General features: G+C 41.0%; 1 protein-coding gene across 2 annotated transcripts in view; it reads left to right on the top strand.

The window, feature by feature from the left end:
• PINX1 (PIN2 (TERF1) interacting telomerase inhibitor 1) overlaps nt 1-26,276 on the top strand; it is a 46,779-nt gene that overhangs the window by 2,900 nt on the left and 17,603 nt on the right. For both annotated transcript variants that reach the window (XM_070932212.1, XM_070932213.1), the window contains exons 4-6: nt 490-568; nt 1,724-1,816; nt 2,254-2,327. In XM_070932212.1, the coding sequence (XP_070788313.1) occupies nt 490-568; nt 1,724-1,816; nt 2,254-2,327 (246 nt within the window). The remainder of the gene's footprint in view (nt 1-489; nt 569-1,723; nt 1,817-2,253; nt 2,328-26,276) is intronic.

Raw genomic sequence — 26,276 nt, 5'->3', positions numbered from 1 at the left:
TTGACAAAAATATTTTCATATGAGACTGAATTAGTTGGCTGTTTGTAATGATTTAGAATGTTGATAATTTTAGTGCAAAATGTTCAGTTCACGCATTAAACCAACATTGAAATGGAAGTGCTACAATTTGTATGATGTATAAAATTATAAATATAGTTTACAGTTAGCCATCAAATCAGCATTGCAAGCTTTAGTTCCAAGTTTCTCTGAATTGCTAAACCCCAAAGCTTCTAGAGGCTACTATATCACATCAAGGATGTGTAGAATGTAGTGAACCACAAAGTAAAGCAGCTTTAAATCATGACTCTTCTGCTTGTGCATTTGGGAGTATAGATGATGGTTTGTATACCAAACTCAGATTTATGATAACTGATTTGGTGGTCTGAATTTGAATCAGTAGAACATGGAAGAGACATGCCTTTTTTGTCATCTTTCCCTCATTCCTGATCAGTTTAGATTGTAATCATTTGGTTTGTGTGTTGGGTGCAGGACAACTGGATTGCTCACCAAGATGATTTCAACCAGCTTTTGGCAGAGTTGAATAACAGTTATGCACAAGATGACCCAGGTAACATGATTCAACTTTGAGAGTAACTGGCATTGAAAATCTTAATATAAAATTACATACAGTATGTTGGCCACATGAGGTCACTATTGCTGTTTGAGAGCAAGCATATGAAATTAAAGCCACCTCCTACCCTGTCAGACTTGCCGAACATTAGAATTTTGTGGGATTGGGATTATGAATTTTGGATGAGGGGGCATTACTCTCACATCCTGCTGATAGTTTTACCAAAAGAGTGATGCTTGTAGTCTGGAGGAATTATCCTTTTGAGATCCTCATCTTGATGCAGATCTTCTTTATCATCAAGATCACTTTGCATCTGAATTTGGCTTTTGACATTTGATTTGCCTTTGGATCTTAGTGTCCATTCACACACATTTCTGAAGATGTCTGAAAGAACAACTCACATCATGACAGACACAGAAAAAGCTGCCATTCTTCAGCACATGTTCTTCCTGTTTATAGTGATCCAAAGCGAAAACTGAATTGTCCATTCTCTGGCTGATTGGCAACAGGGCCGAGAAGAACACAAATCTCTTACACAAGTTATCCACTGCTGGAACTTGAAGCAAGACTTTTATAATTTGAGAAACTCAGGGAAAAACAACACTAAGAGTAGAAGCTGGTGTCAGCGTTCCAGAAAAAAACCCAGCTCCAAGTAAAAACTTTGAAGCAAGCATTTTTCAGAGTTCTATTTACTAGAATAAGTAAACTGGCACATCTGGGAAAACCCGAATCTGAGAGGTCCGGGTTTTCCCTCAGTAAATCAAAACCCCCCAAACCATCCCCTCATTCCTCAGTCGATACATGTCCAATCACTATCCATCCCATCTTGAGACAGCACCCTGACCACTCCTTCTCCAGATGCAGGATTGGCCTGACCTTGACCGACAGTATGAATGCTATTATGTCTAAAGACAACCCCTCTACTAAATCCCCCCTCCTACTTTCCCACACATGAGAAGGTGGCAGCATGGAAGCTTTCGGCCTAATATGGCTTCCAAAGCTAACAGCTGGGAGCAAGCTATTGCTATTGTAAGAATCAGTAAAGATGCACTGGGAAAACAAGAAATACCAAGGGGATGTTCTACATTGGAATTTAGTATGTCAGGAGGACTACAGATTTTGGGCTCATGTAATTTTCTGTTTCTATTCTAGAATCTACTTACAAAAATAGAAAGAAAACTTTTAACCTCGAAGAAAAATCCAAGATCTCTAAAAAACGAGTTCACTATGTGAAATTTGCCAAAGGTAAATTCAAATGAAACTAAATAAAACCTGTTACATGAAAAAACCCATTAAAATGTTTCTAATGTGATCAGTACAGTAACCACACTGGAAAAAAATATATTTAAATATATCAAATTATTGTTGAGAATTAGAGTATTTGATGGAGAATGTGTAGCATGGAAAGGGTTAAATTTGAAGCTGAGGCATGTGTGTTGGTACCTGTAGGATATTGAATGCAGTTGGTTTTGATGTACATTGCAACTTTTACTTAAAGGAAGCAAGTTTTCAGTGTTCCCTCCAAAAACAATATCTATGGTAGGAGAATTTTTTCTGGTTTAAGCCCATTGAAATGAATCAAACGGAGAAAAATTAATTTTCTTCTTCAAGAGCATTGATCTAACTTTATTCTATAAGAAAGCAATAAATTGTTTTGTTGTTTTTCCTGCATTTCTATCCAGGAAAAGATCTTTCTTCACGAAGTGAAGATGACCTATCCTGTATTTTTGGGAAACGCAAAGTCAAAAAAATGCAAGTATGTGATTTTACTTGATATTGTTGATACGTATTGGGCTGTATGCTTTAAATAGTGATTTATTCTAATCACTTAAAAAATACTTCTCATCTGCTGTGCATCATTTGAGAATTATATACATTGCTGTAGCTTAGGTCACACAAAGCCTTCAGTCTTGAAGTGGTTTCAGAGAATGCTTTTCCACGGCCTCTGCAGTTTTTTTGGAGGGAAAGCCTTTGAAAAGCAAAAGCACACCCATTCTTTTGTGATTTTTAGAGGGTCTGGAGGCTACACAAGAGCATGGCCCTCTCACACAACTTCTGGAGGCTGTGCAAGACCACACTCCATGCAGCCTCCACAGACTCTGAAAATCACACAAAAACAAGTTATGTTTTTTTTTTTTTTTTTTTATTTGATTTATATGCCGCCCTTCTCCGGAGACTCAGGGCGGCTTACAGTGCATTAAGCAATAGCCTTCATACTTTTGTATATTTATACAAAGTCAGCTTATTGCCCCCACAAACTGGGTCCTCATTTAACCTACCTTAGAAAGGATGGAAGGCTGAGTCAACCTTGAGCCTTGGAGAGATTCGAACCAGCAGTAAATTGCAGGCAGCTGTGTTAATAACAGGGTGCTTTAAACCACTGTAGTACCAAGGCTCTTTTTGAGAATAGTAGTTGAAAGTTGGTACATGCTGGCATATCACCTAAAACATTATGCCATTTCATGGTCACCGTTACTGAGCTACTTGCAAATAGATTATTAGTGCCCATTTATAAAACATAATAAAAAGCTAAGCACAGCGCTTCACATTTTGTGTCATAAAAAAAATTAGGAAGCATAGGTCTCAGCTAAACTCTATTTTCTATTCCTGTAAACCAACCTTGTACAACATGATATGTTTCACCAGAAATACCAAACCTGTTGATTGGAAATCATAGGAATATTTGTCCATTCAGTTTGGGAATAATGTTCTAAATTCTCTGGAAATGCAGGTGATATTTCCTTGATGGTGGACTTTGGAAACCATAATTTGCTGAGGAACTAGTATGAATCAATACTTGGGACAAGGTGATTAAATTCATCTGTAAAAAGTGTCAACATACAAAATTAGAAATTAGGCAATTTATAAAGTTTTGTTTGTTTGTTTTTAGAAAAAAAACTCATGTTTTATCTACTTATTTATTAAGATTTGTTCCACAATGGATGCCTTTGGGAAAAATATAAAATCCTGGAAAATGTAAGGAAATTGCAGCCTTCCAGATATCTACCACCCATAATTTCCATTCATCTTAAGCCAGGAATGATGGGGAATGAAATCTAGTAACATGTGGAAGAGCATTATTTTCTTTTGCCTATAGTTTAATATGGAAGTTCTAAGGAGCCTCAAATTTTAAGGCCTCCGGTTTACTTTCTGGTGGGTATAAAAAGTTGAAAAGGATAGTTTCCTTCAGAATCTTCTTTTAAAATGGCCAAAAATAAATGTTCGACCTCTGCTGAAAATTGAGTATCAAACTAAATATTAAATTGAATATAATCAAACTAAATATTCCTTTGTTCTAGCTCTTTTTCTGCTTGTAAAACAGCCAGAGCTGCTTCAGAAAAACTGAGGGAAATGAATGGATTTTTTTAAAAAATATATATTATTTGATCATTTCAACGATCATATAAATTGTTAACTGCCTACTCCCAGACTGCTTTCCTGGTTCCTGTTTTATGTCTTGGAAGCTGAGATTATATAGTGATAGGGAAGCTTATTTCATTCAAAAACTGTATTTCAAGTTAAAGCTCTTCTTTTTATCTAGTCTGGTATGTGGGATTGATTAGAAATAATAAAATGTGGTATTAGACAGGACCCATGAGCTCTTGGTACAGTATGTCCTTAGGATATGGTTGAAGATTTGTATTCTTTGGAAGATTGGCACTAAACACACACCCTTGATTTTAAAATCTTGGCATATATGAGTGTTTAAAAGATTGAAGGAACAGGAAATACTGGATGAGAACATCCTTGTATCTCTTCCTGCCTAGATAGGAAGAGTCCTGGTGTCCATCGAAGCTTAGAGTTCTGTTGTCAGTCAAAGATTAGCACAGCCAACATTTTCAATTTTAGTATCTAAGTCACGTGGATCAGGTGAGGAATGTTCCTTTGCTAATATAGTTTTTAGCCCATGTTTCTTCCTATCTAATTTCAAGAGATTCACTTCTGCTTTTTTGAATGTTTTATGTCCTGAAGAAGCTCCAGTGTACCTTTCCTCTTCTTTGAATATGCATCAGCTCTTTCATTGGTTACAAAACACCAAAAACTCCTGTGATTGCTTTTCAGTTCCGTCAAGATTCAGGCATATCTAGCCAGCACTTTAAGTGAACTCTTAAAAAAAAATGCCAGCAACTGAGAATAGGCTTTCTCTGACTTCCTAAAGGAGGTGCCTCTGTCAAGCATGATCCTTTCTACCTTTTGCCCTCTAGATACATTGGATTAGCACAGCCTCCCTTAAAAAATGAGATAAGCTTGCCAATAATAATGATATTTTTATATCTTAACCTTACGGACTTCCTGCGTTGCAGATCCTCTAAAACTAAACCTCTGAGCCTAGCTTTTATATTCCCCCTCACCCCCCACCCCCTTTGAGGCAAATATTCATGTTCTTTTGTCAACCTCCAATTAAATCTCCAGTGGTAGAATAATCTCCATTTCTTCTCTTATGTGATAAACTTTTCCACTTTTTTTGACTTAGCTGCAAACCAACATTTGGCCTCCTTATGAGCTTATTTCCTTTACAACAAATTATAAGGGTAAGCAACGGTGTGTTTTGTACCTAGTTAGGGGGGGATTTCTGTCATCCTTGATGTTCTTGCTATATACAAACCACACAAAACATAAATATTTTTACATTCAGATTGTTCACATTTTTTCTCAGGGAGATGGTGAAGCAATTGGAGTTACTGATTAGACTTACATCAAAGAACGTTTTTAGTAAGGGGAGAATTGCTTAGGTGTTTACTTTTTTATTGTACTGAGCACAAGTTCTCAACTAAATTATTCGAATTCTGGAGAACTACTGAAAGCCCAGTGATTAAAAGCCAACAAATATTCCTGTCTTTAAAAAAAAAAGTTGGGGGAAGATCCATGAACTACAGGGCAACAGTCCAACAACAATACCTGGAAACATTCTGGAGAAAAACATAATCTGGAAACATTAAACATTAAAAATATCATTATCAAATAAGCGTCAAGAACAAATCTTGCAAAATTAATTTATTCTAATTTTTTATCTGTTAACTTTCTAAAAAGCATGGAATGCATTAGACATAATATATTGTGACTATAATAAAGGAATAGCCTATTTTGTATAAATGTATAGCTCTTAGAGAATTATCAGTGATTTTCATCAAATAGAGAAAAAGTTTTGGGTGTGCTTCCACAAGGACCAGTTCTCAATACTCTACGTTTAAATATTTTTATTAATTATTTTGATTTAAAAGATAGAAGAAATGTTTATCAAATGATACAAAATAGATGGAATTTTTAATATTCTAGAACGGGTCCCCAACCTGTGGGCCACGACCTGCTAGTGGGCCGTGAGGGGATTGCAACCGGGCCACAGAAATGGCTGTTGAGCATGTGGCATATCCTCATTTGCGCGAGTGGCAGGCATGCGTGCACGCTACTCACACAAATGGAGCTGCGAGCGCGTGTGCTTGCCAGCCTTTCCCACGGAACCACCACTACCACCCGCCAGTCCGTAAAGACGGAAACATTGGGGAACTCTGTCCTAGAAGGCAAAAATAGAAATAAATATAATCTTTGTAGCATAGAGAAAAGACCAAAAATAACAATGAATTTTAATAGATAAATACAAAGTTCTTCATGGAAGAAAAAAATCAAATATCCAAGTACTGAAAAGGAAATACATGGCTTGGTATTTTACTTAAGGGGGATAAATAATTGCTTGCAAATAATATAAGCCAGCAATGTGGGGCAAGTGCAAAAAAGACAAATACAATTTTTGGCTGCATCAGTTGAAGTATAAGTTTAGGAAGTAATCATTCCATTTCATAGTCAAATGCTATGAATGGTTTTATTTAAGAATTCAGAAAAAATTAAACAGGATCAGACAAGGGCGATAGGGATGATGGAAGGACTAAAAACTAAGTTCTGTGAAGAAAAATAGAACTGAATATGTTTAACCTTGAGAAATTACAATGGAGGGCTGGATATTAAGTATTTTTGAGATATCAATACCTTAAACAATACCTCCTCGTCCGAGATTTAATTGACGACAGGGACGCGGACCTGGCATGCATTACGGAGACCTGGTTAGGGCCGGAGGGAGGCGTCCCTCTCATCGATTTATGTCCCCCAGGCTTCCGTGTGCTGCACCAGCCACGACAGGATAGGGGCGGGGGGTGGCAGTTGTTATTAGGGAAAGTCTCAGTCCCAGGGAGGTCACTGTTCCTCAGATAGGCGGGTGTGAGTCCCTCCTTCTGAAATGGGACCCTGGAGTTAAGCCGGGTCTGTTGGTTAAGTACCTATCTCCCAGCTGCGTAGCCTCAGCCCTGCCCGCACTGCTAGATGTCCTGGCCGAATTGGCGGTTGAACTCCCCAACCTTCTGGTTGTGGGAGATTTCAATTTGCCATCGGCCGGGGAGACATCTGAGTCAGTCCGGGAGTTCATGGCCTCCATGACGGCCATGGACCTTACTCAGGTTGTACAGGGCCCAACTCATAAGGGAGGACACACACTCGACCTGGTTTTTCTCTCTGGACAGTGGATAAATGATCGTGGTAGGGGAAACTTGTCAACCTATCCCTGTCATGGTCCAATCATTCCCTCCTCAGGCTGGACTTTCTCTCCGTCATCCCCCGCCGCTGGGAGGCGAAACCAGTGAGATTGTTCCGCCCCAGGTGCCTGATGGACCCGGAAGGGTTCCTGACGGAGCTTGGGCCTTTTCCCACCTCCTTATCCCACGATTTGTCTGAGGCCCTGATCGCAGCCTGGGAACAGGCCGCGGAGGGGGCTTTGGATCGAATCGCGCCTTTGCGGCCTGTGACCCGACGCAGATCCCGGGTGGCTCCCTGGTTCACCGCGGAGCTCAGGGAAATGAAACGTCGGAGAAGACGCCTGGAGGGCGGTTGGAGATCCTCCCAATCCGAATCTGACCGAACACAGTTAAGAACCCATATTAGGTCTTATCTTGTGGCAATGGAAGCGGCAAAGCGCCAATATTTTGCCGCTCTCATTGCATCTGCAGAAAATCGCCCAGCCACTCTGTTTAGAGTGATCCACTCTCTCCTCAATCATGCAGCGAGGGAGGACCCCTTGCAGGGCAGAGCTGAGGATTTTGTACAGTTTCTGCAAGATAAAATCACTCAGATTTGGACCGGGTTGGACTCTGACTGGGCAGAGTCTGACGAGTCGACAGGGGCCTGTCCTGATGGTAACATCTGGGTTGAATTTGAGCCTGTTTCGATGGATGAAGTGGACAGGATCATGGATCGACTGGGTGCCTCCACGTGTTTATTGGACCCTTGTCCCTCCTGGCTCGTTTCTGCAGCCAGGGAGATGACTGGAAGCTGGATTCAAGCAGTTGTCAACGCTTCTTTGAGGGAAGGGGTCTTCCCCGCCACACTCAAAGAGGCGGTGGTTCGTCCCCTCCTCAAGAAGCCCACTATGGATCCAGACTCCCTTAATAACTATCGTCCAGTCTCCAACCTTCGCTTTATAGCGAAGGTTGTTGAGTCTGTGGTGGCACAGCAGCTCCTGCAGTTCCTGGAGGAAACTGACTACCTAGACACATACTAATTGGGTTTCAGGCACGGTTACAACACGGAAACGGCATTGATCGCCCTAGTAAATGATCTCTGGCGGGCCAGGGATGGGGGTTGCTCCTCCATCCTGGTCCTTCTTGACCTCTCAGCGGCTTTCGATACCATCGACCATGGTATCTTACTGCAGCGACTTGGGGGGTTGGGGGTGGGAGGTACCGTTTTACGGTGGTTCTCCTCCTACCTCTCGGGCCGGTCGCAGTTTGTGTGGACGGGGGGAGAGAGATCCACCCCGAGGCCCCTCACTTGTGGGGTGCCTCAGGGGTCAGTTCTCTCCCCTCTGCTCTTTAACATCTACATGAAGCCGCTGGTTGAGATCATTCGTGGTTTCGGGGTAAGGTACTATCAATATGTTGATGACACTCAGCTTTACATCTCCGCCCCGGATCACCCTGGGGATGTCCTTTCTGTGATGTCCCGCTGCCTGGGAGTGGTGCGGGCCTGCATGGGAAGAAACAGACTCAGACTCAACCCATCCAAGACTGAGTGGTTGTGGATACTGGCATCTCTTGATCTAGTGGTCCCATCACTAGTGATGGGAGGGGAGATCCTTACTCCCTCAGAAAGGGTCCGCAATCTGGGGGTCCTCCTGGATTCACAGCTATCTCTAGAAGATCATTTGATGGCCATGACCAGGGGGGCCTTCGCACAGGTATGCCTTGTGCGCCAGTTGCGCCCTTTCCTAGATCAGGATGCCCTTGCCACGGTCACTCATGCCCTTGTTACGTCTCGGTTGGACTACTGTAATGCCCTCTACATGAGGCTGCCCTTGGGATGCACCCGGGGACTACAGTTAGTCCAGAATGCGGCCGCGCGGGTTGTTACGGGGCTTCTCGGTACTCCCGTGTGACACCTCTCCTGCGCAAGCTGCACTGGCTGACGGTGGCTCTCCGGGTTCGTTTCAAGGTGCTGGTACTCACCTATAAAGCCCTACATGGCTTAGGCCCGGAGTATCTGCAGGATCATCTCCTGCCTTCCTCCCACCATCCGGTGCGCTCCTACAGAGCGGGCCTCCTCAGGGTGCCGTCAGCCAGACAATGTCGGCTGGCGGCCCCCAGAGGGAGAGCGTTCTCTGTGGGAGCGCCGACCCTCTGGAATGGGCTGCCCACCGGCCTCAGGACAGTCCCGGACCTCCTCTCCTTCCGCCGCGAATTGAAGACGTGGCTTTTCCACCAAATGGGCTGAATCCGTAGGGGTGACTTCAAATAATTTTAATATTTTTTAATTGATTTTAATTTAATTTTAAACTGATTTTAATTGTTTATGTAATTCTTTGTTTTGTTTTTGTAAGCCGCCCTGAATCCTACGGGAGAAGGGCGGCATATAAATTACATAAATAAAATAAATATAAATAAATAAATAAACTGCACCCAATAATTGCTTGGCAATCAGTGCAGGGTTTGTTTTTCCATTTTTTGTTTTTGTTTTGTTTACTTATTATGAAATGGCATTTTATTGGCAACAAACTATAACATTTACCTGTAAGGAAAAAATATTCTCCCTAATTTATTGTCATTGTACAATACAATTTATTGTAATGGCACTTATTTAATCATTAGAATAATATGTTCATGATATTAAAAATAGCTGTAGCTTAAGAACAGAAAAGCTGTGATGATGTCAAGTCTACATAAACTACAGCTGGAAGAATGAAAGCAATATTTTTAAAAGTCCCATTTAACATAGTTTTTCAAGAACCCTTCACTTGTCTCCTGTGGCCATGCCTGGAATATATTTCAGGACCGCCCAGGATCACAAGATGAAACATGACTGAGCTACCTTGGAAGATAGAAGGTCAGTTTTGAATAGCCATTAGTGCAGAATAGAAAAAGATTCCCAATCAATAAGTAAGTCAACCTGAGAACACTTTGATAGCACAAAAAGATTACTTAAGGACTTTCTTCAACAGATGGAAGGTCTTATTTCTCTCTAGGGCAGAAGAACCACCTAGCAGCCTAGTTAAGGTCATTTAAAGAGACAGGTGAAAATAGAGGCTTACTTTGGTTTCTTGTAGTTCTGTCAGGCTTAAATAGTGCTTCCTCTCTTGCTTTAAGCTGTTTCACTTTTTCAGCTGCATCATGCATAATAGAAGTTGGAGTTGATGCAGTTTTCCAACTGGAATTCCAGCAGTGGGCTGCAGTTCTGCTCTCTCATGGTTCTATAATCTATAATAAACTGTGATTGATTATCACAGAGAAATGACTGGCAGAAAAGTCATGGAGAGTAGTAGTCATTAACTCTCTTCATCAAGCAGCATCTCCAGCATGGATTTTTTTTTAGCAGAGACTGTGTGTGTAAAACATACATTCCTTGTAATTTGCATGAGTTAGCAAACAGAATGCTTCATTTTCACCAGTTATTGCTTCTGGACTAAATGCACATACATAAATACAGGATGTTGTCAAAGCATGAATAATTGTCACACACCCTGACCAGTTAAGGAAAGGTCACCACTAGCACTGTAGGCATAATTATGTGAAATTATTCCTCACCATGCCATCTGCAAATCTGCAGTGGCTATAGAGATGAAGAAATATTCATAGACTGTGAATCTGCACTTTCAGAGTGAGCACAACTCTGTACAAAGCATACTGCTTATTTCCTAGTGACCAACAGCATTTATGTCTTTTCTGGATCTAATTTTATATTTTCCCGTTTATTTAAATTTGAATTTAAATTCAATATAATTTAAATATAATAATTGTTTTTCTGGGATTTGAAACCAATTCCCAAGTTGAAGCTGGACATTATTAGCATATCAATGGTACCTCATTATAAAATTCTAACTACCATCCTCAGCAGTCTCCTTAAAATGCTGTATAACACAGGAGACAAAATCTGATCTCTTTCTGATACCATAAGTGCCCTGGGGCAAAACGATAATCTTTAAGCACAAGCTTCTGGAATTATTGCAAAAGTCTGCCTGAATGTCTAGTTTCAGTCAGAATGTTATAGTCTGTTACATGAAAAGTGGCTATGTGCTTAATTTATTTATTAAAGTTGTATGCAAGCCCAATCTTACAGTCAATAAAAGCTACAATATGTAACATTAAAACAATAAACAATAACACTAAAATTAATTTAAAATTAAGAAAGACGGGAAAGAAGGGAGCAAGATGCAACGGGGAGGAGAATGGAGTCCTTCAGATTTAGGAAAACTAGTAGGCTGCATTTCTGCTATCCATTTTCTAAAATAGGTCAACCAACAGACAAAGCAAGCTCAGCACTTATCCTGGCTGTATCTGAACCTGCAAGGCCACCATCTTTTTGGTCACTTTCCCAAGAAACGTGCGCGCTTTGGGCACTTGGTCCGGTAAAGGTTAGCCATCACTGACATAGAGGAAAAGCAAGTCTTCACTGATACAGGGAAAGAATCCTGAAGTTCTTTATTTAGTATTTAGTATTTAAACTGAATACTTTCTGGCCAATATTTTTCAGACATGGTTTGCCATTGTTTTATCCTAGGGCTGAGAGACAGTCACCTAGTTGGATTCATGCCTAAAACAAAATTCTAATTCACTATTTTCCAATTTCTAGCCCAGTTATTTTAACCACTACACCAACTGCCTCTCTGTAATTCATTATCTCTTCTGATTTCCTCCACTTACGTTTCAATTCTCTTCCTCTCTGTTTCATTGTACTCAGCTTGGTAATAATCGGAGCAGCTGCTTAGATCTTTGAAGAGAGTATTTAGAAAGGATTGTATCAATCCCCAAGGCTGCTTCTGTTCCATAGATCAGCCAATGCTTTTATTTCTTTTACCAGTAGAAAAGATTGGAAACTCTCCTAGCACATTCAGAGAAACATCTACATTTATCAGGTGCCTACATCAAGCTAATTTAATAATTTTTTCACTCTTTATATGTTTTACCTTTTAGTTTCAGAACACAAAATGAGTTAAATAGTTTCTTCTTGTGCCTTTTTTAAAACCTCTTTGTTGTAAGATACAAAAATAACATTTCTATCAGTTCCTATCTGATTAAATTCCCTGGATAACACATACACACTCTCCTCTGCACTTCCTTCTCCTATCCAGCTGTATTTCCCATTAAAACTTTTATCACTAAGGAACATGCTCCAGAAGGTAACATACAGTCCGATTTCATTTTAATGGGGATAGGAACATGCATTCAGAAGAATGATGAAAAAATCATGGTGTGCCAACTTGGAATCAGAAAAGTTCATTATGCACATCTGCATACAAATTATGAGCTGTCTTGATTAGTAAGAGCCTTCCTTTCAGACATGTAGTTTCAACATATTAGAGGTTGGAAAAGTGACACCTCCATCTTCCGATCCCTTCCCTTTTTTGGTCATGGTAGATTACAATCCTTCTGGGTGATGCTGCTCTCTTAAGACAGTTTCCTGATTACTAACACATTTTTCTGCTCAAAGTTTCCCTTTCCTGATGTACACATTTCCTGATATTCCAATAAATTGAATGAGGGGGTGAGTTGCTTGTTTAAGGCTTGAAACACAGTTGACAGTTTCACCCATTGCTCATTTAATCTTAGAAGAAAGTTCTCATTTTCCCAGGTTAACTGCAGAGTACTGGATAAGCTAAAAGGGCCTTGTGTGACTGAACTCAGTCAATAGAACAGGAGTGGATAGAAGAAGATAGATCAGGATTTACTGAAAAGTCATTTTATCATTTGCAGAAGATTAGTTTATAAAAAAGAAGAAGAAAAGCCACAAAAATTTCCAGTCTCTAAAACTATTAAAATGATGCTGAAAACAATTTTTCAAGTTAACAATTTGCTCAAAGGTATTATTTTTCCTGATTTTTCTAAGTTTATGCCCGTCTCGCATCCATTTTTGCACCTGATATTTTTAGTGGCTCCGAAATCACTTGTTAAAGACTAAAACCAATTCCAGCAGGCTGAGCTCTGCCCATACCTAGTATGCAATGACTTTGCAAGGAGAGGGTGCTCAGTTAAAAACCTGGTATTTCCAACTTTAAAAAAAAAAAATAGAAATCAAATTCTGTACTCGAGATTCTAGAAAGCTAATATAAGTCAAAATAGACAGTGGCTGAACTAAATGGTCAAACATTCTGAGCTTTTTAAGGGAGACATTTGTCCATCAATTAATCATCTACAGATCAGCTTCCCCATTCTGGAGAGCATGGTGTATGTCACGGCAAAATATTTCTGAAAAGTATTTAAAGACCTTGAAGTGAGAACTTACAGGATGTGAATGGGAGATCTGTTTGCAACATGTTTGATTGTAGCTGGTTATAGAAGCTCTTTACATATTAAGTTCTGGATTTATATTGCTATCTTTCAAAAACGTTGGGTAAAAACAGCTTTTTAGGATGATTTTCTAAGCAAATGAAACAATGAAAACAATATGATCTGTAAATTACATATCAAAAATCACAAAAGAAACTAGATAACACAGGAGTAAAATGTTTATTTTATTTTTTCTTTTTTTTTTATTGCAAAAGTTTTACAATTACATTTTCACCCCATTTTCCCCCCCATCCCACCCCCCACACCCCACCCTAACCCCCCCAAACCCCCCCTAACCCTCCCCCCCTGACTTCCACAAAATATAATCCCATCAAAATCCCCTTTTTATAAAACTTGAACCCCTCCGACCCCCTTAAAGATTTTTTTTTTTTATCTTCACAGTTTTCATACATTTCTATTTTTATATAATACTTTCAATGAAAAACTACTTGGTACTTTCTAACTTGATATTTGTTCTGCACATAATCTATCCATTTTTTCCATTCCCATTCATAAGTCTCTTGTGAGCGATCTTTTAAATATGCTGAGATCTTCGCCATCTCCGCAAAACTGGCCATCTTCAAAGTCCATTCTTCGATAGTGGGTAAAGCTTCATTTTTCCAATATTTACCTATCAATAATCTCGCTGCAGTTATCATGTACAATATCAACTTGATTTCATCCAGTGTAAAACCCTTTACTATACCCAATAAAAACAATTGTGGAGAAAATGGAATTTTTTTCTTCAAAACATTCTGCATAACCCACCATATTTTTATCCAAAAAGCCTTAACTTTCTTACAATTCCACCAAACATGATAGTATGTAGCATCTAAACAATCACATCTCCAACATTTTGGCTGAACATTAGGATACATACAGGATAATTTCTTGGGATCTAAATGCCATCTGTAAAACATCTTATAAAAATTTTCCCTCAAATTCTGCGATTGCGTAAATTTAACATTCTGAACCCATATTTTCTCCCATGTTTCCAACATTACTGGTTCTGCAAAATTCTGTGCCCATTTAATCATGCAATCTTTAACCAATTCAGTTTCTGAGTCCCTTTCTAACAAAACATTATATAGCCTTTTGATATGCATTGGACCTTTCTCTTTTATATGTCTAACCAACTCTTCCTCATGCAACATAATACCAGTTTTTTGGTCCTCTTTCCATCTCAGTTGAAGTTGATTGTATTGTAGCCAAGTTAGGTTAATCCCTTCAGCCAACAGTGTCTGTAGTGTCTTCAGTTGCCATCTGCCCGCATCTGTAAAAAGAACCTCTTTATATAAAAACCCCCCGAGTGACATTATATTTGTATTCCAAATAATATGACCAAGATCCAGCCACAACGGTATTTTATAATCCCATTTGATTCGGTGCTTCTTCCATACTCTCATCAGAGAATCTCTAAGTATATGACTTTTAAAAACTTTATCCACTTTGTTATCATAAAACAAGTAAGCGTGCCAACCAAGTTCGAGATCAAAACTTTCTATATTCAATATTCCAGTCTTTTTCCTTCCAAACCAATCGCTTGCTTGAGTCAAAGCTGCTGCTTCATAATATAACTGTAGGTTTGGAAGTTTAAGACCTCCCCTTTCCGGAACATCTTGCATAATTTTCAGTTTCACTCTCGGTTTTTTCTCGTTCCAGACAAACTTATTCACTCCAGTTTGCCACTCTTTCAATTGTTTATCACCTTTAAGCACCGGAATCATTTGGAACAAAAAAAGAAATCTTGGCAAAATGTTCATCTTCACTGCTGCTATTCTTCCAAGTAAAGAAAGCTGCAGTTTTTTCCATGTCTCCATGTCCTTTTGTACCTCTCGCCACAACACCTCATAATTATTTTGAATCAGTTTCATATTAGATTCTGCAACCTGAACTCCTAAATATTTAACCTTTGAGACAATCTCAAAACCTGCCCTCTTTTCAAGTTCATGTTTTCGATCTTGTGTCATATTTTTGACTATCATTCTAGTTTTTTTCTGGTTCAGTCTAAATCCTGATACTGTACCATAATCTTTTATAATGTCTTTCATCAGGATTATTGATTCCACCGGCTGTGTTAGGGTAACAACCATATCATCTGCAAATGCCCTTATTCTGTAGTCTTCTTGCCTTATCACTATACCTTTTATTTTTTCTTTATGTACACTAAGAGCATATGCACCAAAGACAAATTCCTCGTGTGTCCAATCACACTTGGCCAATAAAGAATTCCATTCCATTCTATTCTATTCTATTCTATTCTATTCTATTCTATTCTATTCTACTCTACTCTACTCTACTCTACTCTACTCTACTCTACTCTACTCTACTCTACTCTATTCTATTCTATTCTATTCTATTCTATTCTATTCTATTCTGGTCAAAGGATTTTTCTGGGAAAATTAAAAACACTGATAGCAAAGACTGATAACTGCAAAAATGAGATTGACTTAAGGACCAGGTGAATCTTTCTGGAGAAATCATTCCATAATTGGAAAATTCTGGTCAAGAAGGCTTTCTCCTTGATTATCAACTGTATTAACTCTGGGTAAAAACAAATAGAGAATCACTTTTCATATATAAAACAAATATAGATTTTCTGTATCACTCTATGAAATTTCTCTAGTATATCATCATGGTTGCTTGTGGATTTTCTTCTTCTTGCATAGTGTGGAGAATGTGGTTTAGATGAAGAATTTTTCCATTTCAAAGTACAAAAAAACGTAACTGAAACAATGAGAAATTAAGGATGGGCCAAAAGAAGTACTTATTCAGATAGTGAATAATCAGACTATTACATGTGCAATATTTGTAATGATGGCTACGAATTTAAACTCATTTAAAAGAGAGTAAAAGTTATTGAAATTTATCCATTATATACATCTTACTTGCAGTAGTGAAAGCAGTGTGGCCCACCAGCTCCTGGAAAACATGGAGTTGGTTTCTCAAAGGTATCTGTCTGGTCTCTGTGACAACAGACTCTTAAGCTAGGTAGGTTGACCCAGCATTGTCTTTTATTCAGTGGATATATTCATGGCATCTATTTGAAATTTCAAGGTCAGTTTTTTAAAAAAGCTATTTTACATCTGATTTTGCAGGGAGGGGAGTCTCAAGCCCTCTCACAGAACAGCACTGGGGAAGAGAAAGATTGAATGGCATGGCCTTTAAGACTTAACCACAAGAACATTTCCTGTTGAATCCTGTCCTTGCATTCCTCACATAATGCAAGTCAGTGTTCTTCAACCTGAGGACCCTCTCAGTGTATGGATTAAATCTCAGAGTTCCTTAGCCAGGTGGGCCATTGTTGAAAATTCCAGAAGTTGATGTGCATGCATTTGGATGGCCCTAAATTGGGGAAAGCTAATATAAATGGATGAGGAAAAGATTAAACTTGCCTTACTTTGGTATTATGTAATACCAGCAGTGTGTTTTTAAATGCCCACAATCATTCTACAATATATTGAGGAACTGTTTAAGATATACACTTTTTGGTGTATCTGAATAAATAGATGATATTGTGTATAGCAAATGTGGCTCAATTGCCTCCTATATGTGGCAAATTTGTTGGGTGTGTGTGTGTGTATAAAAATAATAAAATTAATAAAAGCCGGAGATAAGGCAGCCACACAGAATCAAGCATAGCATGCTATGATAGAATTTGCAGTTTCACCCTTCCCCTGCCAATTTCTTCATTGGTGAAGAATCTCTTCTCTACCCATTGATTCCTTGGGGGATTTGTTAGGGCCCAGTGCAATACCAAGAGTGGAGAGGAAATTGGGTTTTGATTTATTATCTGGCCTTCTCATTCGGCCACTTCGATAGGCTAAAAGAGCCGAGTTAGCTTTAATGTGTCGCCATTAGAGACCGAACATTAGCTGGGATAACCCATCAGGCCTCACAGTGAAAAATGTCCCCTGATTGGCTAATTAATCAGTCAAAGGGGAATGACACGACTCTTCGGCTTGAGGGACTCTGCTGTGGAGGTAAACAGCCGTGTTGATAAATGGTCTCCCTGCAAATTCATATATCAAGGAAACTTAAGTCATTTTTTAACTGTACTTTGGCTGAAAGCAGGATTACCTGTTTTCTACAATTTTCTCCATTCTTCTTGTTTTCTTTTCTTTTCTTTTTTCTTTTAAAATTCTGCTGGCTTTGCTTTTTAAAGTATTTGGGGGCACAGTGAAAAGTATGGAGAAGAGCAAACCCCTCCATGGTGGAGATGACTAGCGGGTTGCTGTCAGGTTCTTAATGGGACCTGATTCCCTAAACTGTCTCCAGGGCTGCTTGCCGTATCAGGGCCAGCTCGGCACAAGGGAAACTTTCCCAAGCATGTTCCAAAGTGTTGCCTTACTCCTGAGCAATAGTTAACAGCTTGCTAAGCAATGAGAATAAGCGGCTCTAAATAAGAAGTAACTTTGTTGGTTTGGGAAGTTTTCAATTTACGGATGATGGAACCAAACTATAGAGGCCTGTGTTACTGAATACCAGTGGTATGAATGAATCTCTCTGTATGTTAGCTTTCCCAATCCCATTGTTTATGGGGGAGAAACACTTTACTATGTAAAAGAATCACCAGTAAGACAGTAAAAAATAAAGCTTTAAAAATCAGCTCCTGTCCAACTCTGACCATTAGATGACATTGATTGATTGATTGATTGATTGATTGATTGATTGATTGATTGATTGATTCGATTTATGTGCCGCCCTTCTCCGGAGACTCAGGGCGGCTTACAATGCGTTAAGCAATAGCTTTCATACTTTTGTATATACCTGCTTAGTAGGGCTAAAGGCCCCCCCAAGCGGTGTTCTCTTTTTTTTTAATACAAAGTCAGTTTATTGCCTCACAATCTGGGTCCTCATTTTACCTACCTCGAAAGGATGGAAGGCTGAGTCAACATAACCATCATATTATATTTCTTGTGAAATTTGTGCAGAGATAAGCTTCTGTTGATCTCCAAAATGGAAGAGGCTTAGGTGCTTTTGAGGTGTCTCAGGACAAAGTTTGATCAATATCTGCATATACTACTGACATAAGAAAAAGCATGCCGATCCTGGAGTTCCATTACATAATTTTCTATCTCTTGTTTTTAATGAAATTCATGTATCCAAAAAAAAAAAAAAACCACCACCAAACACAAATAAAAAGTAGGGCAGGAAGAGGGAAAAGCTGTTTCATTCATTTTTAATAAAGCAGTTCCTCTATCATGAACTGTGCCATCTACAACTACAAGGGTTGCACCTTAATAACTGTGTTTAAGTAACTGAGAGACATCTATGGGAGTTTATGCCTTCTCTCTAGAATACAAATCCCCCTTCCACCTTGAGTGCAGATGAAGCAAAATTTCAGGTGAGGCAAGAGAGGGCATAAGCATTTTCAGTGAACCCTTAATGACTTCATTAGGAAAGCTGCAGTCAACTACCACCTATTGCTAAAAGACTTCATCCAGCTAATGCTGCAGTGCAATAGATTTGATCCCTTGCAACAAAGCATTGATCTGTATTTCAAGCAGTGGCTTAAACAGGCCAAAGTTGCATTATATCTAAGCTGGAAAGGCAGGCAGTAAACTGAGGTCATCTTCCCCAATCTGATGAGCTGGAATTACCACAACCCCACAATTCTCAACCAGCATGTTGTAGTCCCAAAATATTTATTGAAGTGTGCTGTGGCTCTCTATTTCCAAGCCTATTTTTACTGCCCTCCTACAGCAATAATTTTTCATATAATCTAGAGAAATAGTTTTAATCATATTCAGGATGACTTTTCTTCAGTATTCAGAATAATAACCTTTACTCCTCTCTTTTCTTTTCTTTTTTTGGGGGGGGGGGTGTTAAACACTATGTTTTCTACATTCTTTTCCTAGGGCTTCTGAAGTTGAAAACTGACTGAAGTTCAGTAGTCTTCCTAAATGACTGAGAATCTCCATAGACATGTAGTCTTCCTAAAACAATCAGATGATCAATTACTTGTGGTCAACTTCTTAATAAAGTAGGAAGTGTCAAAGCTCAATGAAGTTCCATCAGAACTTCTTGCCATCAGAAGTTGTGAGTGCTTCATCACTGGAGGTTTTTAAGAAGAGACTGGACAGTCACTTGTCTGAAATGGTATAGAGCAGTGATGGTTAACCTTTTCGGCACTGAGTGCCAAAAGTGGAGCGTGCACACGCACCAGAGTGCTGAAACCCAGAAGAGAGCAGATGGCCGGTGTGCATGCGCACGCAACCAGCTGCTTTTCAAAGTTCCATCGCATGCATGCGCGCCGACCAGCTGCTCTCTTCCGGGTTGCTCTTTTCATAAAGACCAGCTGGCTGGCACACTACCAGAGCCTTGGTAGTACAGTGGTTTAAAGCACCCTGTTATTAACACAGCTGCCTGCAATTACTGCAGGTTCGAATCTTACCAGGCTCAAGGTTGACTCAGCCTTCTATCCTTTCTAAGGTAGGTTAAATGAGGACCCAGTTTGTGGGGGCAATAAGCTGACTTTGTATAAATATACAAAAGTATGAAGGCTATTGCTTAACGCATTGTAAGCCGCCCTGAGTCTCCGGAGAAGGGCGGCATATAAATCAAATTAAAAAAAAAAAAACATGGGCGCGACAGAACCTGGAAGAGCAGCTGTGCCTATAGAGAGGGCTCTGTGTGCCACTTCTGGCACGGGTGCCATAGGTTCACCATCACGGGTATAGAGCTCCTGCTTGAGCAGGGGATTGGACAGGAGACCTTGAAGGTTCCTTCTAGCTCTATTCTGATTGATTGATAGAAAGTTCCGGATTCAGTTCCCAGTATCACCATTTCAAGAAGTTCTCAGGTAGTAATTTCTTCTATGTCTTTGGAAATAAATTACAATAATCAGCCCAAGTCAATGCATACAGAAAGACCAGTCAAAGGCAGCCAATTAGTATTACTATTTATTACTATTTTGGCAAAGAGAGAAGTAATTATCTCCACAGCTTACATATAGCCCTTTCTTTCCTCATATATGAAACCCAAAGCACCCAGAGATTATTCTGCTAAAACTGAATGGTAAACCAGGAAATTTTTGGTGGAGTGCAAAAATGCTGAAATACAAGTAGAAATAATGTTGAATTGCCACAAAATAAAACAAGCTTTGTTTTCACTTGTTGATCACTCTCGATCTCTTTGGTTGTCCACAGTTTTCGTGGCTTTGATCAAACCAATGAAAGCTGTGCCATGCCACAAGCTCCACCCCTTTTGGATGTGCATGCTACATCACAGTGCACGTACAAAAAGGACAGCGCTACTTTTATTACACAGACTGGCTGAGTTTGATTTCCCCTGCCCAACTCCATTGTTCTCTTCTTCTAAATAGGCTGAGTTACTGTGAATTCGGTGGTGAATTCACTAGTGGTTCACCTCTCTGATTTGCCTGTCAGAAATAGAGATGTTGGCTCCATAATTTTTATGTTAATAATGTCAAACAGGAGCTGGAAATTAGTGCATAAAGTGTCTCTGAGGCAAAACACATTCCTGCTCACTTTTTAAAAAGCTTTGGAATTCCCAAAAACAGAAGATAGCCCTCTACCTTTATGATCCTCTCTCCTTCTGTAATGCTACCATATCTGGGTAGGATTCCTATAACCTACCAGCAGATCAGACTGAAAAGAATTGCCTGTTCCCAAGTTTGCACAATGCCTAGAAAGTTATTTTAAAACTTTGAGAATCAGATTATTTTGAAGCCTCACGACTAGCCCAGATCTGCCATTAGTTCCTGACCGTCTGCTTTGGAGTTCACCTTCCCAATTCTTCTGATATAGGGAGGAGGTCCTACAAATTAATGTGTCTCAGAATTTTCTATAACATGAAGCCCTTCACTGACAGATACTGCAGGTTTCCTTCAGAAAAAAAATGGATGTGGGAATCCCCCTAAAAGTCAGAAGTGTAGGGGACAAGAAAAATACAATCATTTAAAAAAAAAAAAATCATTGGGGGAAGCTGGTTCTATTTGAAGAGTGTTAAACTGGGTATGTCAGAGTGTGAGAAGAATTTCAAAGTGGATTTTTGTGTCTCAGGAAGCTGCGGTCAGAGAGCAGGTAAAGAAGTGGAATTTGCCTGTGCAAATCAGTTGCTGCTTGTAAAGTGAAGTAGCAGCTCCAGTTCTGACAGTTTGTACTTAATGCATCATTTGAGCTGTTGACTCTAGGACATGTATTCATTGCAGCTCAGGCTCCTCTAATCAACCCTTGCAGGGAGCAAAATAATTTTTCCTTCCCCGCTCTCTTTTCATAGTATGAGGAAAGGGCGAGTTAAGAAAAAAAAAATGTCCTATACGTACTTAACTTACATTCAGGTGTAAAAATAATTGACATATCCCAATGAAATACTGCGGTATTTTATTCATTCATGCCTAAATCTAAATCAAGAAATGTACAATAGACTTATGTGCTGAATTAAAATTCTTAACTCCCAGCTTCTATGACCACATTATCTGAAAATTTTAGAGATCTTATTCATTGTATCGAAATGGTACCGGGGGAAGATTGCAGTAAACTGTATAGAAAATGTATAGAAAAGCAATGTTGTGAAATACTGAATATCTGGACGAGAAAGGGCCTGGATTGAAATATTTGATCAACTCTCAAAGTTGGCTGGTAGTATTTGGTGAGATGTGTGCTGCATCACCATACTAAGCAACTTGGAGAAGAAAGGCCCAGTATAAGCCATCTAACTTCCAAAGGCAGGAGCAGCTGACGGTAGTCTTCGAAATAACTTGAAAATGTAGTGGCTGTATTTATTTATTAACTTTACTTAACTTTATGCAGAAGGTTTCTACAACACAGGTGGTTAAGTTTGGCTTGGCCAATATTGGTTTTGGCCATACCAGAAGGCCAAGGATAATGAAATAACCAGACTATTAAATGTCAAAGGTAAAATTCAACTTACGCCAAGCAAGTTACGCAAATCTTAGAAGTACCAGGTGGATTGTCACTTTTCATGCGTCAGGAGATCCGGGTGGCAGTAGGGTGTTAATGCTTTATAATTTATGGGCCTGGTCAAGCGTTCTTCCCCCCGCCCTTTTTTTTTTTTTTGCTATTGATGCATTGCCCAGAAGTGTGTTTTTTTTTAAAGGAAGCCACATTACTCTGTCTCTTGACTAAGTAGTTAGGAACACAACATTCACATTAATCATTGGTGGTGGGAGGAAAAAAAACTACCTTCCAACACTTTTCACTGTCAATTATTTCTTGGCGTAGGTCTCTCCTTGCCTCCCCTTCACTCCTCCCCATTGCCATCTCCGTTAAATGGGCACGAAGAAGGAAACTTGCCTTGGATAAATTGGGTTTCTATTCCTTCATGAGATGTTTTGGACACCTTTCTTCCAGATTAGCTACCAGGCACAGGAATTGGTATGACACTTTAAAAAAAAAAAATCTCCCTAGGCCAGTGATGGCTAACCTCTTCCGGAAGTGCCCAAAGCGTGCATACACATGCGGGACCCCCGCATGCGCCCCGTGCATGTGTATGTGCCACACCTCCCGCACATGCACGGCAGAGACCCGAAGACCAGCGCATGTGTGGCTGAGCTGGGGCAACAGCTCGTGTGCTCACAGGGTGCTGTGTGCCACCTCTGGCACGCGTGTCATAAGTTTCCCATCATGGCCCTAGGTTGTCAGCCTGAGATTTATATTGTCATATTTCAAAAGGGGGAGATAATAATCGGGAGAGCTTTGATGTTTGTAGCTATTAGTTTGGAGGGGGGGGGTTAACTTTTGGGTAAGCAAAAGGCTGAAACTTAGATAAATGATATGAAGAATGAAACTAGGCTGGCCACTGTGGCAGAAATAAAGGCTGAACCTGTACTTGAAAGGCCATTGTGCTGGAGTCCAAAAGGTCAATGCTGATACCATCTTGCAGTTGAAGTTTAGAGAAGAAATGGACTTGAGCAAAAATAAACCCCCTCCTCTAAACTTTGTTTTCTTGATTTCACCTACGAGGAAGACTACATTGGCAGGGGGGAGAGGTTTAGCATTTTTTTAACCAGTGGACACCATAGCTGATTTCATATGCCATGGACAAAAAAAAAAAAGTTTTAAAAGATCAAAAAGCCAAACTGGGTTCAAATGGTCAAAATCTTATGAGGCTTTATGTAAGACCTTAGATCTTATGAGGGTTTACCCATTGTTTACTTGTTTCTTTGTCACATCTTAACGAGGATGATAATAGTATTTTTCATCAGATAGCATGTTAATCTATGTTTTTTAAAAGAATTACCTGACTAGATCAGTGTAATATCCAATAACATGTTTTCAATATTGGCCAAGAAAAAGGAGAAGGTCAGTTCACTTCTGACTTAATTATAATACTGTATTTTTTGGACTATGAGACTCTATTTTTTGGACTGTATAAGACTCTGTGCGTCTTATACAGTGAATATTGTGGCGGGGGGAGGGGGGTTGGTGTGGCGTCAATTAGCTGTTCTCCAACGAGAGGGAAAAACGTCAGTCAGACTGGGGATACGTCCCGTCCAGCCAATGACCGAGACCTTTGAAAGCCAAGGGACCGCCCCTTTGAGGCCGCCCCAGTTCTTCGTCTCGGTCTTCGCCTGACAGGACGTGTCCTCCTCTGAAGAAATTGTTTTCCCTCTCCTCTTGCTAAATTCAGCGATCGGCAAGTATTTTGTGCTGCAGGCTCCGCGCCTGTCAGCTGGAGTCTCCTTCGGGCTCGTTAGTGCTGCGCTTAAAAGGCTTTGTCCAAGCAGCTAAATTCCCGCCGCCGGAGGTTTCCCCGCCGCTCCTGGGTCGCGTGTAAGGCGTTTCTGCTAGCGACGAAGAAAATCCTCCTTCTTGGTTTCAGCTTGGCGGCGGAGACTCGGGCGCTCAATTATCGGCTGCAGCGGAGGCTTGCCTGACGCCTCAGAAGTCGCTTTTGCCTTAGGGCTTGCGACGCTTTCGGAAGCTTTTTGAACTGTTAATCGGGGGATTCCCTTTCATTTGTTTTTGGCGCCAATCGCTGCGGCTCTTCAGTTGTTAAAATGGCGGCCACCTTGCAAAGCACTTCACGGCATACCTCGCGCAGGCGCCATCCCAGTGATCCCCTTGAGGGACCTTCTTCTGCCTCAATGCCACCGCCGAACAAAAAGTCTCGTTCAAAAAAGAGCAATATTCAGTCTAAAGAGACCGGGGCTTCCCGTGAGGAACAGCGCAGGCACAGGGCGATTGAGAAAGCTTTTTCTAGAGCCCAGTCCCAGGCCTTGGAGTCAGAACGCCGGGCTTCTCGACCTCCGTCTGTTTCACTCTCTCCACGGTCGCTAAGGGAGTTATCCCCAGATGTTTTAGGGGATCCTCCATCGATCTCCCCATCAGAGCCCCAAAGGCTTTTCCAGACCTTACCGGATTCCGGTCTTCCAGGAATCTTGCCTCCTGCTCCTCCTCCCCCACCACCTACTTCTTCTCTGCCACCCACCCCTATGGCGGATTCTTTGGAGGCCCTTATTTCCAGGGCTATCCGCCAAACTATTTCTGATTGCCTCAACCCAGCTCCAGCTGTTTCAGCAGTTCCTTCCCCTTCTCAACCTCTTCCTGAGGTTCGCCAGGATAGGATTCTGGATCAGCAGCGACCTGACCTACAAGTTTCCTTAGATGAGTCTGTTTCCGAAGGGGAGGAATTTCAAGACCAGGCCTGGTCGGATGACGAAGGATTGGGCCCTGATCAACCAGCCTTTGTTGGACTGTTCAAGCCACAGTTATTCCGATCCCTCCTTTTTAAGGCGATTGCCATCACTCGTTTGGGATCTTCTCCTCCAGTGGTTCCTACTTCTTCTACAACTGATCCAGCGGCCGCCATGTTCGCAGAACCTACTAGTGAACCTGAGACTATTCCAGCTCCAAAGTTGTTCACCGACGTGCTCCAGCGGCAGTGGGCATTGCCAGGGGCGGGTCCTAGCCCTAATGGCTTGGATAAACGCCTCTACAATTCGGCTCCACCTCTGTCAGATATTTTACAAGCTCCCAAGGTGGATTCTCCCATTGTCGCTCTAACTGATTCATCTCATCCCACGGGACCTCCGGAGGACTCTCCTCGACCCGAGGACAAGAGAGCTGAAAAGACACTTCTGAAAGGGCATCAATCTACGGCCTGGGCCATCCGTGCCTCCACTTCTGCTTCATTCTTCAACAGGGCGGCCTTTTTATGGCTTAAACAATTGCAGGCCAGGCTTCCTCTGTCAGATGCGAGGTCGCACCAGGACCTAAGTAAGATCGCTGCGGCCCTCGAGTATTCTGCGGATGCCACACTAAATGCTACCCGCTTCTCGGCCAGAGCCTTAGGCTCCAACGTCACTTCTCGCCGCCTCTTGTGGCTCAGGAACTGGCAGGCCGACATGCGCAGTAAATGGCAACTCGCCTCAGCCCCATATGCTAGTGGGTCTCTTTTTGGTTCGGCCTTGGAGCCCTTGCTGGTTGAGACCAGGGATCGGCGTAAGATCCTTCCCCCGGCGACTCGGCGGTCTGATTCCCGGTTTTCAACTTCGAGATTCCAGTCCTTTCGTTCCTTTGGTTCTTCCCCCTTTCCAGCTCGGCCACAACGAGCCTTCCCTTCCAGACCTCAACCGGACTCTCAGGTTAGGCAGGGGACTAGGGCTCCCCCTCGGAGATCCTTTCGGGGAGGAAGGGGGGGTCGTTGGGCTCGCAGAGCTCGATAAACGGACCTTTCAATCTCCTATTGGAGGCCGCCTTTCCCTTTTTCGGGACCGTTGGGCTTCCTCCATTTCTGATACATGGGTGCTTAACACCATTACCTTTGGGTTAACGTTAGAGTTTTCCTCCTCCCCTCCTTCTCGTTTTCTCCCTTGTCCAGTTTCAAGGGACCCGGTTAAGTCACAGTTAATGTCGGAGGCGATTGACCATCTTTTCAAGATTGCGGCCATTGAACGGGTACCTGTCTCTCAACAAGGC

The sequence above is a fragment of the Pituophis catenifer genome, unplaced genomic scaffold (assembly GCF_029215685.1).
Source record: "Pituophis catenifer annectens isolate HBS135680 unplaced genomic scaffold, rPitCat1.0.hap2 SCAF_1, whole genome shotgun sequence".
NCBI classification, from domain to species: Eukaryota; Metazoa; Chordata; class Lepidosauria; order Squamata; family Colubridae; genus Pituophis; species Pituophis catenifer.
Note: the sequence above shows the minus strand (reverse complement) of the source record. Positions and strands in the feature narration are given on the sequence as shown.